The sequence below is a fragment of the Triticum dicoccoides genome, chromosome 7A (assembly GCF_002162155.2).
Source record: "Triticum dicoccoides isolate Atlit2015 ecotype Zavitan chromosome 7A, WEW_v2.0, whole genome shotgun sequence".
Lineage (NCBI taxonomy): Eukaryota > Viridiplantae > Streptophyta > Magnoliopsida > Poales > Poaceae > Triticum > Triticum dicoccoides.
In genome coordinates, this window is record NC_041392.1 from 47,379,465 (window position 1) to 47,392,556 (window position 13,092).

General features: G+C 44.9%; 1 protein-coding gene across 3 annotated transcripts; it reads left to right on the forward strand.

Annotated features, from left to right (window-relative positions):
• The first annotated feature begins 7,817 nt into the window (after positions 1 to 7,817).
• Positions 7,818 to 11,697, forward strand: LOC119331052 (coiled-coil domain-containing protein 97-like). 3 transcript variants are annotated; one of them, XM_037604223.1, is made up of 3 exons: positions 7,818 to 8,550; positions 11,038 to 11,343; positions 11,423 to 11,697. In XM_037604223.1, exons 1-2 carry the CDS (start codon positions 7,879 to 7,881, stop codon positions 11,296 to 11,298), a joined length of 933 nt encoding a protein of 310 aa, XP_037460120.1. In that variant the 5' UTR covers positions 7,818 to 7,878; the 3' UTR covers positions 11,299 to 11,343; positions 11,423 to 11,697. The 3 variants fall into 3 exon arrangements, with proteins under 3 accessions (XP_037460120.1, XP_037460119.1, XP_037460118.1); XM_037604222.1 differs by having other exon boundaries at positions 11,444 to 11,697; XM_037604221.1 differs by having other exon boundaries at positions 11,038 to 11,697.
• The last annotated feature ends 1,395 nt before the right edge of the window (positions 11,698 to 13,092 follow it).

Below are 13,092 nucleotides of genomic sequence, written 5' to 3' on the forward strand. Positions count from 1 at the left end.
ATTCAAATAAACAGAGTAACTATTATTCTCTTTAAATGAATAACCGTATTGCGATAGTCATAATCCAATCATGTCTATGCTCAACGCAAACACCAAATAACAATTATTTAGGTTTAACACCAATCTTGATGGTAGAGGGAGCGTGCGATGCTTGATCATATCAACATTGGAAACACTTCCAACACATATCATCAGCTCACCTTTAGCTAGTCTCCGTTTATTCCGTAGCTTTTATTTCGAGTTACTAACACTTAGCAACCGAACCGGTATCTAATACCCTGGTGCTACTAGGAGTACTAGTAAAGTACACATCAACACAATGTATATCCAATATACTTCTATCGACCTTGCCAGCCTTCTAATCTACCAAGTATCTAGGGTAATTCTGCTCCAGTGGCTGTTTCCTTTATTACAGAAGCACTTAGTCTCGAGTTTGGGTTCAACCTTGGGTTTCTTCACTAGAGCAGCAGTTGAATTGCCGTTTCACGAAGTATCCCTTCTTGCCCTTGCCCTTCTTGAAACTAGTGGTTTCACCAACCATCAACAATTGATGCTCCTTCTTGATTTCTACTTTTGTGGTGTCAAACATCATGAATATCTCAAAGATCATTATATATGTCCTCGATATGTTATAGTTCATCACGAAGCTCTAGCAGCTTGATGGTAATGACTTCGGAGAAACACCATTATCTCATCTAGAAGATCAACTCCCACTCGATTCAAATGATTGTTGTACTCAGACAATCTGAGCACAAGCTCAACAATTGAGCTTTTCTCCCTTAGTTTGTAGGCTAAGAAAATCGTCGGAGGTCTTATACCTCTTGACGTGGGCACGAGCCTGAAATCCCAATTTTAGCCCTCGAAACATCTCATATGTTTCGCGACGTTTCAAAACGTCTTCGGTGCCTCAACTCTAAACCGTTTAACTGAACTATCATGTAGTTATCAAAATGTGTATGTCAGATGTTCGCAACATCCACAGACAACGTTCGAGGTTCAGCACACTGAGCGGTGCATTAAGGACATAAGCCTTCTATGAAGCAATGAGGACAATCCTCAGTTTACGGACCTAGTCCGCATAATTGCTACTATCAACTTTTAACTAAATTTTCTCTAGGAACATAACTAAACAGTAGAACTGAAGCGCGAGCTACGACATAATTTGCGAAGACCTTTTGACTATGTTCAGGATAATCAAGTTCATCTTATGAACTCCCACTCAGATAGACATCCCTCTAGTCATCTAAGTGATTACATGATCCGAGTCAACTAGGCCGTGTCCGATCATCACGTGAGACGGACTAGTCAACATCGGTGAACATCTTCATGTTGATCGTATCTACCATACGACTCATGCTCGACCTTTCGGTCTCTTGTGTTCCGAGGCCATGTCTGTACATGCTAGGCTCGTCAAGTCAACCTAAGTGTTTTGCATGTGTTCCGAGGCCATGTCTGTACATGCTAGGCTCGTCAACACCCGTTGTATTCAAACGTAAGAATCTATCACACCCGATCATCACGTGGTGCTTCGAAACGACGAACTTTCGCAACGGTGCACAGTTAGGGGGAACACTTTCTTGAAATTTTAATGAGGGATCATCTTATTTACTACCGTCGTTCTAAGCAAATAAGATGTATAAACATGATAAATATCACATGCAATCAAATAGTGACATGATATGGCCATCATCACTTTGCTCCTTTTGATCTCCATCTTCGGGGCTCCATGATCATCATCGTCACCGGCATGACACCATGATCTCCATCATCATGATCTCCATCATCGTGTCTTCATGAAGTTGTCTCGCCAACTATTACTTCTACTACTACAGCTAACGATTAGCAATAAAGTAAAGTAATTACATGACGTTTATGTTGACACGCAGGTCATAAATAAATTAAGACAACTCCTATGGCTCCTGCCGGTTGTCATACTCATCGACATGCAAGTCGTGATTCCTATTACAAGAACATGATCATCTCATACATCACATATATCATTCATCACATCCTTTGTCCATATCACATCACATAGCATACCCTGTAAAAACAAGTTAGACGTCCTCTAATTGTTGTTTGCATGTTTTACATGGCTGCTATGGGTTTCTAGCAAGAACGTTCTTACCTACGCAAAACCACAACGTGATATGCCAATTGCTATTTACCCTTCATAAGGACCCTTTTCATCGAATCCGATCCGACTAAAGTGGGAGAGACAGACACCCGCCAGCCACCTTATGCAACTAGTGCATGTTTGTCGGTGGAACTGGTCTCACGTAAGTGTACGTGTAAGGTTGGTCCGGGCCGCTTCATCCCACAATGCCGCCGAATCAAGATTGGACTAGTAACGGTAAGCATATTGAACAAAATCAACGCCCACAACTACTTTGTGTTCTACTCGTGCATAGAATCTACGCAATAGACCTAGCTCATGATGCCACTGTTGGGGAACGTAGCGAAATTCAAAATTTTCCTACGTGTCACCAAGATCTATCTATGGAGAGACCAGCAACGAGGGGAAGGAGAGTGCATCTACATACCCTTGTAGATCGCTAAGCGGAAGCGTTCAAGAGAACAGGGTTGATGGAGTCGTACTCGTCGTGATCCAAATCACCGATGATCCTAGTGCCGAACGGACGGCACCCCCGTGTTCAACACAAGTACAGCCCGGTGACGTCTCCCATGCCTTGATCTAGCAAGGAGAGAGGGAGAGGTTGAGGAAGACTCCATCCAGCAGCAGCACAACGGCGTGGTGGTGGTGGAGGAGCGTGGTGATCCAGCAGGGCTTCACCAAGCACCGCGAGATATGAGGAGGGAGAGAGGTAGGGCTGCGCCAGCAAGAGGAGAGGAACTCGTGTCTAATGGGCAGCCCAAACCTCAAGTATATATAGGGGGAGGGGAGGGGCTGCGCCCCCACCTAGGGTTCCCTCCTTAGGGATGGCGGCAGCCCCTAGATCCCATCTAGGGGGCAACCAAGGGGAGGGGGAGAGGGAGGCGCACCAGGATGGGCCCTAAGGCCCATCTGCCCTTAGGGTTTGCCCCCTTTCCACCCCTTAGGCGCCTTGGGCCCTTGTGGGGGGGGGGGGGCGCACCAGCCCACCTGGGGCTGGTCCCCTCCCACACTTGGCCCATGCAGCCCTCCGGGGCTTGTGGCCCCACTTGGTGGACCCCCGGGACCCTTCCGGTGGTCCCGGTACGTTACCGATAAACCCCAAAACTTTTCCGGTGACCAAAACAGGACTTCCCATATATAAATCTTTACCTCCGGACCATTCCGGAACTCCTCGTGACATCCGGGATCTCATCCGGGACTCCGAACAACATTCGGTAACCACATACAAACTTCCTTTATAACCCTAGCGTCATCGAACCTTAAGTGTGTAGACCCTACGGGTTTGGGAACCATGCAGACATGACCGAGACGTTCTCCGATCAATAACCAACAGCGGGATCTGGATACCCATGTGGCTCCCACATGCTCCACGATGATCTCATCGGATGAACCACGATGTCAAGGACTTAATCAATCCCGTATACAATTCCCTTTGTCTATCGATACGATACTTGCCCGAGATTCGATCGTCGGTATCCCGATACCTTGTTCAATCTCGTTACCGGCAAGTCTCTTTACTCGTTCCGTAACACATCATCCCGTGATCAACTCCTTGGTCACATTGTGCACATTATGATGATGTCCTACCGAGTGGGCCTAGAGATACCTCTCCGTCACACGGAGTGACAAATCCCAGTCTTGATTCGTGCCAACCCAACAGACACTTTCGGAGACACCTGTAGTGTACCTTTATAGCCACCCAGTTACGTTGTGACGTTTGGCACACCCAAAGTATTCCTACGGTATCCGGGAGTTGCACAATCTCATGGTCTAAGGAAATGATACTTGACATTAGAAAAGCTTTAGCATACGAACTACACGATCTTGTGCTATGCTTAGGATTGGGTCTTGTCCATCACATCATTCTCCTAATGATGTGATCCCGTTATCAATGACATCCAATGTCCATGGTCAGGAAACTGTAACCATCTATTGATCAACGAGCTAGTCAATTAGAGGCTTACTAGGGACATGGTATTGTCTATGTATCCACACATGTATCTGAGTTTCCTATCAATACAATTCTAGCATGGATAATAAACGATTATCATGAACAAGGAAATATAATAATAATCAATTTATTATTGCCTCTAGGGCATATTTCCAACAACCCATACCACCACAAGGTTTGGGATGGATCATGCATCCCCAGGAGATCTAGTGGGTGCAATGGATATCTTTGCTTGCACCCCATCAAAACTCTATCGTGATTTTCATGAGTTCTTCATAAAGGCCCGGGAAGTTTGAAGACATCCATCAAATAGGTCGCGCGGGGATTGCATAACTGCCTTGATGAGGATTTCTTTGCCGCCATTTGAAAATTCTCCAGATTGCACTATTCCTTTCAGAAGTTGCGCTTGGATGATGTGAAAATTTCCTCATGCCATTCGGCCCATTGGTTTAGGGACTCCCAAATTTTTTGCTCAAACTATACTTGTGTAACCCTGCAGCACAACCTTGACCTCCTCTTGTACATTGCTAGGGCAAGCTTTTCCATCCATGAGACCACTCGTGTCAACATTTCCCAACTGGCATGTCCCTTGGGCATGTTGATCACTTGCTGCACTGATGTTGCTAGGCCTCTGCCTTAAAAAAGAGCGTGATGACCTTTTTTAATTTTTAGGACATATATTTCTGTAAATATTTGCAGCTACTAAGGGGTGATAAACAATAGGATAATCGCGTTTTAAGGCAAACATAATGACTTCAATTCATTTAGGACCCGAATATCCAGCGAACGAAACTGCTACCCAGACGATAGTGCTACATGATCTATGCACGACGTGCTAATCCAGCCGCTGGTGCCCTTGTCGATCATGTGCATGTCCGGCTGGATTTAAGCATCGTCTATGAATCGTGTGCATTCTATCGTGTGTGTATAGCACTGCTGTTCAGCGAACGTCAGCTTTTAGGCATGATAAATCGAATATTTTTTAATGGCAAATTATGTTCGGGTTGTGTCGATAGCCCCGTCTGTCGTGATCGAACTAGCCCGGGTTCCGTCACGCCCATGTGTGGCTTACTAGGAGCCTCCGTGTCTGTCTGTTCCACTCGGGCTTCCTAGGGGCTCTTTGCGCCATATAATATTATAATATATACTTCCTTAACCACTTTAAGACAGATCGATCTTAAGAAGATCATTGCCTATTCCTCAGTAGCCCATATGAATTCGGTAACTATTGATATGTTTAGTGGGGCGGCGGCCGTTAGGTCACCTATTTTGAGTTATGGACACAGAAGCAAGGCCAAAACATGTGTGCCAGGCATGCGACCCATCAACCTATTAGCAATAGTGAGAAAACTTAGCATGTCGCAACAAAAGCATCGATGTCTGTTTAGCCAGCACTGCCTGACTAAAGAGTTGTAGATGTCAGAAACCCATACCACCACAAGGTTTGGGATGGATCATGCATTCCCAGGAGATCTAGTGGGTGTAATGGATATCTTTGCTTGCACCCCATCAAAACTCTATCATGATTTTCATGAGTTATCCATAAAGGCCCGGGAAGTTTAAAGACATCCATCAAATAGGTCGGCGGGGATTGCATAACTGCCTTGATGAGGATTTCTTTGTCGCCATTAGAAAATTCTCCAGATTGCACCATTCCTTTCAGAAGTTGCACTTGGATGGTGTGAAAATTCCCTCATGCCATTCGGCCCATTGGTGTAGGGAGCCCCAAAATTTTTGCTCAAACTATACTTCTGTAACCTTGCAGCACAACCTTGACCTCCTCTTGTACATCGCTAGCTTTCCCATGCATGAGACCACTTGTGTCAACATTTCCCAACTGGCATGTCCCTTGAGCATGTTGATCACTTGCTGCACCGCCAACCTTGCTCGGCCTCTGCCTTAAAAAAGAGCCCGAGGACTTTTTTTCAATTTTTAGGACATATATGTATGTAAATATTTGCAGCTACTAAGGGGCGATAAACAATATGATAATCACGTTGTTAAGGCAAACATAATGACTTCAATTCATTTAGGACCCGGATATTCAGCGAACGTCAGCTTTTAGGCATGATAAATCGAACATTTTTAATGGCAAATTATGTTCGTCGAGAATGACAAGTTTAGTTGGCGAGCATGGAAAATTCGCTTCAATTTTTTTGGCAGGAATTTTTTGTGCTTGCAAACTTAAATTGCCATCATCACGCCAAATATAAATTGCCATGAACAAATCAGATTTGCCATGCCTAGAAATTTGACTAAGGAGAAAATTTCATTTAATCCTCATCCGATTAAGGAGAAAATTTCAGGCCTAACAAATGTTGGTTTTTTTTTTTTGCGGATGAAAACAACTGTTGGTTTTAAATACACTCCCACACGAATATGAGTTTATTTGTGAAATTTAGCATGTTTATAATGTACATCGATGTTCTTTCTTTGCGAAGGGGTACATCGATGTTCTAACACACTGTGTTTTTTTAGAATTGTTGGAAACTATCCAATATAATGCTCATGAAGTTATTGTTATTATCCTCGCAAAGAATCTTTTAATATTAATTAGTACTCCTACTTTCTCTTTAAAACTAATAATTGTTACTTCTTTTGAGAGAGAAAACTAATTGTTATTGGACTATAGGTCTAATTGTCACCTTCTTTTTTTAGTTAATCTAATTGCAACCTTTTGATCTGTTCACCATGGACACACCATTATGGCCCATTAGAAAACGAAACCGACCCCATAGAGAAAAGTGCAAAGCCCAACCCACCAATCCGCGCACCGCCAAAGCCCGAACTATCCGCCCCCTCCGGCGCCGACCCACCGCCGCTCACCATGGAGCCTGCGGCGATGGACTTTTTTCAATTTTTAGGACATATATGTATGTAAATATTTGCAGCTACTAAGGGTCGATAAACAATAGGATGATCACGTTGTTAAGGTAAACATAATGACTTCAATCATTTAGGACCCGAATACTCAGCAACGTCAGCTTTTAGGCATGATAAATCAAACATTTTTAATGACAAATTATGTTCGTCGAGAATGGCAAGTTTAGTTGGCGAGCATGGCAAATCCGCTTCAGTTTTTTTGCCAAAGAAATTGTTGTGCTTGCAAACTAAAATTGCCATTATCACGCCAAATATAAATTGCCATGAAAACATCAGATTTGCCATGCCTAGATCCCACGTCATATTTTTTAGCGTTTTTGTTCATTTAACCCTCACCAGATTAAGGAGAAAATTTCAGGCCTAACAAATGTTGGGGTTTCTTTTGCGGATGAAAACAACTGTTGGTTTTAAATACATGCCCACACGAATATGAGTTTATTTGTGAAATTTAGCATGTTTATAATGCACATCGTGTTCTTTCTTTGCGAAGGGGTACATCAATGTTCTAACGTACTGTATATTTTTTATAATTATTGAAAACTATCAAATATAATGTTCATGAAGTTATCATTATTATCCTCGCAACAAAATCTTTAAATATTAATTAGTCTCCTACTTTCTCTTTAAAACTAATTTTTACTTATTTTGAGAAAAAAACTAATTGTTACTTTTTTGAGGGGCATTGTTTCTTCTTTTGAGAAAAAAACTAATTGTTACTGGACAATGGATCTAATTTTTTTTAGACAAAGACAATGGATCTAATTGTCATCTTTGATCCGTTCACGATGGACACACCACGACGGCCTTACGGCCCATTAGAAAACGGAACCGACCCCGTAGAAAAGTTCAAAGCCCAACCCACCAATCCGCGCACCGCCAAAGCCCGAACCATCCGTCCCCCTCCGGCGCCGACCCACCACCGTCGCTCGCCATGGAGCCCGTGGAGATGGACCGCATCGCCGCCCGGCTCTCCGCCGTGGATGGCCTCTACTTCCCCACGGCCTTCCTCCGCGCCTCGCCGCCGCCGCCGGCGCGCAAGTCGGCCCTCCTCGACCTCCTCTCCCGCGACGCCCCGCTCTTCCTCGAGCGGTACGGCGCCGCGCTGCGCCCGGACGAGCTGGCCCCCTTCGACGCGCTCCGGGACGACTACGAGGTGGGGTGGCACCTCCGCCGCCTCCGCGCCGCGGCCGCCGGGGAGACCCCCGCCCCCGCGCGCGTGCGCAACCGGCGCCGCGCCCACCTCCACCGCCTGGTGACCCAGGGGGACTACTTCTCCGAGGAGGCGATGCGGGAGCGGGAGCCGTACCTGCACCACGAGTACCTCGGCAGGTTCCAGGACCCCTTCGGGCGGGCCATGGTGCGGCCCGGGGAGAAGTTCTCCGAGACGCTGATGCGGCGGGCAGAGGAGGCCGTCATCGTGGAGAAGATCCGCGGGGAGCAGATCAGGAGGGGTGTTGACCCCAGCGAGTGGGTCGGCGGTCCCGTTGAGCGACCGGTGATGGGGCAGGAGGAGGAGGAGGAGGAAGAGGAAGAGGAAGAGGAAGAGGAGGATGAAGAGAACATCGGCATGGAGGAGAACACCGAGAATCTTAGTTCGACTGAGGTTTGCTTGCTGCCAATTAGCCTTACTCTCTGCATGTTCTCACTTGATTGTGCATAATTTCCTTGTTAAATTGCTTGCACTTACATAGAACTGTAAAAGTTTGTGTTGTGATGATACATTGAGGCGATGTAGTTGCGCTTACATTGATTTTGCTTATATAACTCACCCTGACTTGTAGACTATTAATCTTGCTTTGTAGTCTTCTTTGTCTACGGGAAATAGTAATCTAGTCTGCTTTGTCTATGAAAATAGTAATCTACACTGTCTGAAGTCTTCAGAGGTTATAGAAAATTAGTTGTTTTACAGGTATGACTTTATTATATCAAATCCAGTAAATGGTTAGGTAGAAAAAAACAATTTTTTTAATGCAGAACTGCTTTACAGTTCCCTTAAGTATTGCAGTTGCAGATACTCCACAATAGCCTCTTGGTTGGTTATGTTTATGCTAGGGTACAGTTTCTGTTTAGATGGACGAGGGAGTCTAAGTTGCTCATGTTTTTTGTGTGTGTGACATGCGTTCTTTGTATGGCATTGTGTAACTGCTAGTTTGCTAGTTTACAGAGGGAGTAATTGTTATTACATAGTTCTAACTTCAGATATATCGGACCCACTCTTAAGAAACTAGGATTAATATGGCACCATGTAACTGCAATTACATAGTTATAAGTTCAGATATTGTGCTTTTGGGTGGGGTGACTCCTCATTCGCCAGATCTTTGAGTGACCGCCGTATGTGATTTTCCAATTTGGAGAATCAAAATGTAGCACTTTTTCCCTCAGATCTGCACCATTTTGTACAATAGGAATGTTTTCTCTTTACTTCACAAGACATTAGTGTAGGTAAGGTATCAGCCTTCCCGCAAGTCCTAGTCTTCACCCTTTGTTAGATATATTAGATATAAGTGGGTTAATTGGGCCAAGGTCGGACCATGGTCGTCCGCTTCCGCTTTGTCTATGGAAAATAGTAATCTACACTATCTGAAGTCTTCAGATGTACTCCCTCTGTAACTTAGTGCAAGACGTTTTTGCTGCAAAAATGTCTTGCATTAAGTTACAGAGGTTGTAGAAAATTCTTTGTTTTACAGGTATGACTGTATTACATCAAATCCAGTAAATGGTTAAGTAGAAAAAAAAACATCTTTTTCTGCAGAGCTGCTTTAGAGTTCCCTTAAGTGTAGTTTGCAGTTGCAGATACCCCGCAATAGCCTCTTGGTTGGTTATGTTTTAACGCTAGGATACGGTTTCTGTTTAGATGGATGCGGGAGTCTAAATTACTCATGTTTTTTTTTGTGTGAAATGTGTTCTTTATATGGCATTGTGTAACTGCTAGTTTGCTAGTTACATAGTTCTAACTTCAGATCTATCAGACCCGCTCTAAGAAACTAGGATTAATATGGTACCATGTAATTATTACTCCCTCCGTCCGAAAATACTTGTTGGAGAAATTGATAAATGGATGTATCTAGAACTAAAATCCGTCTAAATACATCCATTTATCCGACAAGTATTTCCGGATGAAGGGAGTATTACATAGTTCTAATTCAGATATATCGGACCCTCTCTAAGAAACTAGGATTGCTATGGCACCATGTAACTGCTATAACGTAGTTCTAACTTCAGGTATAGTGCTTTGGGGTGGGCCCTCATTCGCTAGATCTTTGAGTTCACTGCCGGTTGTATGTGACTTTCCAATTTTGGAGAATCGAATTGAAGCCCTTTTTTTGCTCAGTCTATCTGGACCATTTTGTACAATAGGAGCGGATTCTCAGATATTCTCTTTAGTATAGGTATATATCAGCCTTCCCACCAGTCCTAGTCTTCACCCTTTGTAAGATAAGTGGGTCAATTGGGCCAAGGTCAGGACCATGGCCGTCCGTCTCCGCTTTGCCAGCCTCAGAACACTCAAGGAAACTAGGATTACCTGTTTTTTGCTGAAAGATTTGTAACCGCTAGTTTTGCGTACCCTCAACGGCTGTAGCTGTGGTCAGATTTGGAAATCCCGTCATTTTTAACTCTGCTGTATTTTTCTTGTGTGCTAGGGGCATGTGATGAATCTGAAAACAACATGCACCTCACATTTTGACTGAACATTTAAGCAGTGAGGAAGAAACAATTTGAAAGTAAAACCAGATCACTGGATTAGTTCTTGACTAGAACAGATTCATGACATAATGGCCCAACTGTGTCGGTGTCAACTTGATGTAGAGCTGTTGTTCGGAGAAATGACAATCTAATTCAGCAGGACCATATGCTAGACTCGGTCAATCTAAGGCGTCTCTTTCAGTTACCGTCGCTTTTGGCTTGCACTTGCGGCATTTGCCTTTTCTTATTTGACTGGAGAGAAAAACCAGGGTATCTTTCCTCTGAGTTTAGATAGATCTATTTTCTATCTTGGTTTTCCTTACTAAGATACCTCTGGTGGAGCAGTAGTGAACTTTGCCGTAGCAGATTATTAGATGTTCATTTTCTTCCTAACCCCTGGTCGCAGGTGGTTGCACACGACGATAACGGTGGTTGCCCCAACGAGACTGCAGCCCCCCCTGCAGGGACTTTCAAGCCAATATTATCCCCTGAGGAGATGGAGGATCAGCTGGAGCAGTTCACCTCGGTGATGCAGGAGAAGTTCCTGTCAGGCCAGGACTCGGAGCACATGGATTACCCCCAGATCGACAACGACGAGATGCTGGACGACCACTGGTCCAGGGAGGCCAACTACGACGCAGAGGACAAGTACTTCAACGAAGATTAGGACGGTCGAGAACGTAGTCTGCTGCTATTTAAGTTGCAATACTCGGTAAGTTGGGGTCAGCCATGTTTGTTTCTCGGCGGAGTTTGATACTTTTCAGTCTCGGTTTCACCCTTCGTGCTGTTAGTTTCTCCTTGTCAAAATGTAGGTCAAGTGCTCCTCCATGAGCTGAAGGTTGCATGTAGCAGTATGAGGGCAAACACCACGTTGTAGTGCCGCTCCACCTGCAGCAGGCTGAACCTGGACACCGGCAACACCTCCACCAGAGCGGTGTTGTCTGTTAGCAGCATGTAAATGTATGATTAGGACACAACTTACACACGTGAGGGATCAAAATAGTTTTGTGCAGCTACCAGTTGAGAGTTGACTCTCCGTCTTGCTAGGGGAAAAACGTAGTCATCATCCCCCACGTCTATTCACGCGGAAAGCAAAAGCCATTCCGGACGTTGAGAAGAAAAGAAACCGACATGAGAGAGACAACTTTGCTACACCTACTGCCATATTCTAACGTAGACAAGGGTGAGCTGACTTGGCATGATTTGGTTGGAAGAAGAGAAGGTCCGTTCCCCACCCCGTGAAACTTAATTAGTGGGGATCATTAGTTGAGGAGGGAGAGGGCCCTAGCATTTTTCACCGTGCTGTTTGTTTCAGCTTCACTTGGCTTCATAGTTTTAAATAGTGGGCAATGGCATATAGCGGCAACTCTTAAAAACAGCTATAGCAATAAATTGTACATGAAATCTTTTAGCGGCAACATGCTTAAACAGCTATAGCGGGGCTATATCTAACTATTCAAAACTATGCTTGGCTTTGAACCATATGTGGAAATGCTTTACTTCTTTTTTTAGGTACTACGGCGGGCAAAAAGCCAGCCTGAACACATTTATTAATTTTAAGGTTTAACATTGTATAAATACAGAGAGAAGGCCATATGAGAAGGGAGAAACATCAAAACAAAACAACTATGCTACAGCTAGCCGGGACAATATGATTCCCCAGTCAATCATAATTTATTTGCGATCCTCCTTTCCACATCTATGGGCCTAAAGAAAGAGGTCTTGCGTTGCCCGCTGAAGAACGAAACCCAATGACTCAGCTTCTTGCTTGAAAACTTTTGCATTCCTTCTTTTCCACAGGCTCCAGAGGATGGACATAATAAGAGCAACTCCAATGGGACGACCCATTTCATCCGCGACTGTCTGTTTGGGTCGGCGCGGACAAAAAAGCCGGTTCAACGCGCCGACCCAAACGGACGCGCGTTCTCTTTCGTCCGCCTGCCGACCCATTCCCGGCCCATTTTTGAGCCTGATTTGCGTCGCCAAAGACACAAGACGGACGCGCACGCGCTCACCCTCTTTCCTCATCGGGCCCGCTGGTCGGTGGCACATTGGATTCACACCCTCGCCCGCCTGCTACGTCGCCAACGCCGTCGGCCATTTTTTCAGATAAAAATGGATACATAGATAATTCTAGCGTACACAGATAAAAAGAAAAGACCACTACTCGTCGATTTCTGACTCCGACTCGGTAATGTCCTCCTCCGATGTCTGAATGTAGGCGTCAGCATGCGCCTCATCTTCAAAGTCCCAACCCACCGTTTTTCGTAGCTTCAGTTTCAATTGACCTGCCTGCTTCCGCGAACACTTCTCCTCCCGATAGGCGGCTCGCTCCCTCCTTCTCGCGTCCCTCTCCGATCTCAATTGCTTGTAGAACTGGCGCTCGTCGACGATGTCCTTCGGGAAGCCTCCGCGCCACACCACCAAGGCTTCCACGTCCTTCTCTACGATGACGAGGCGA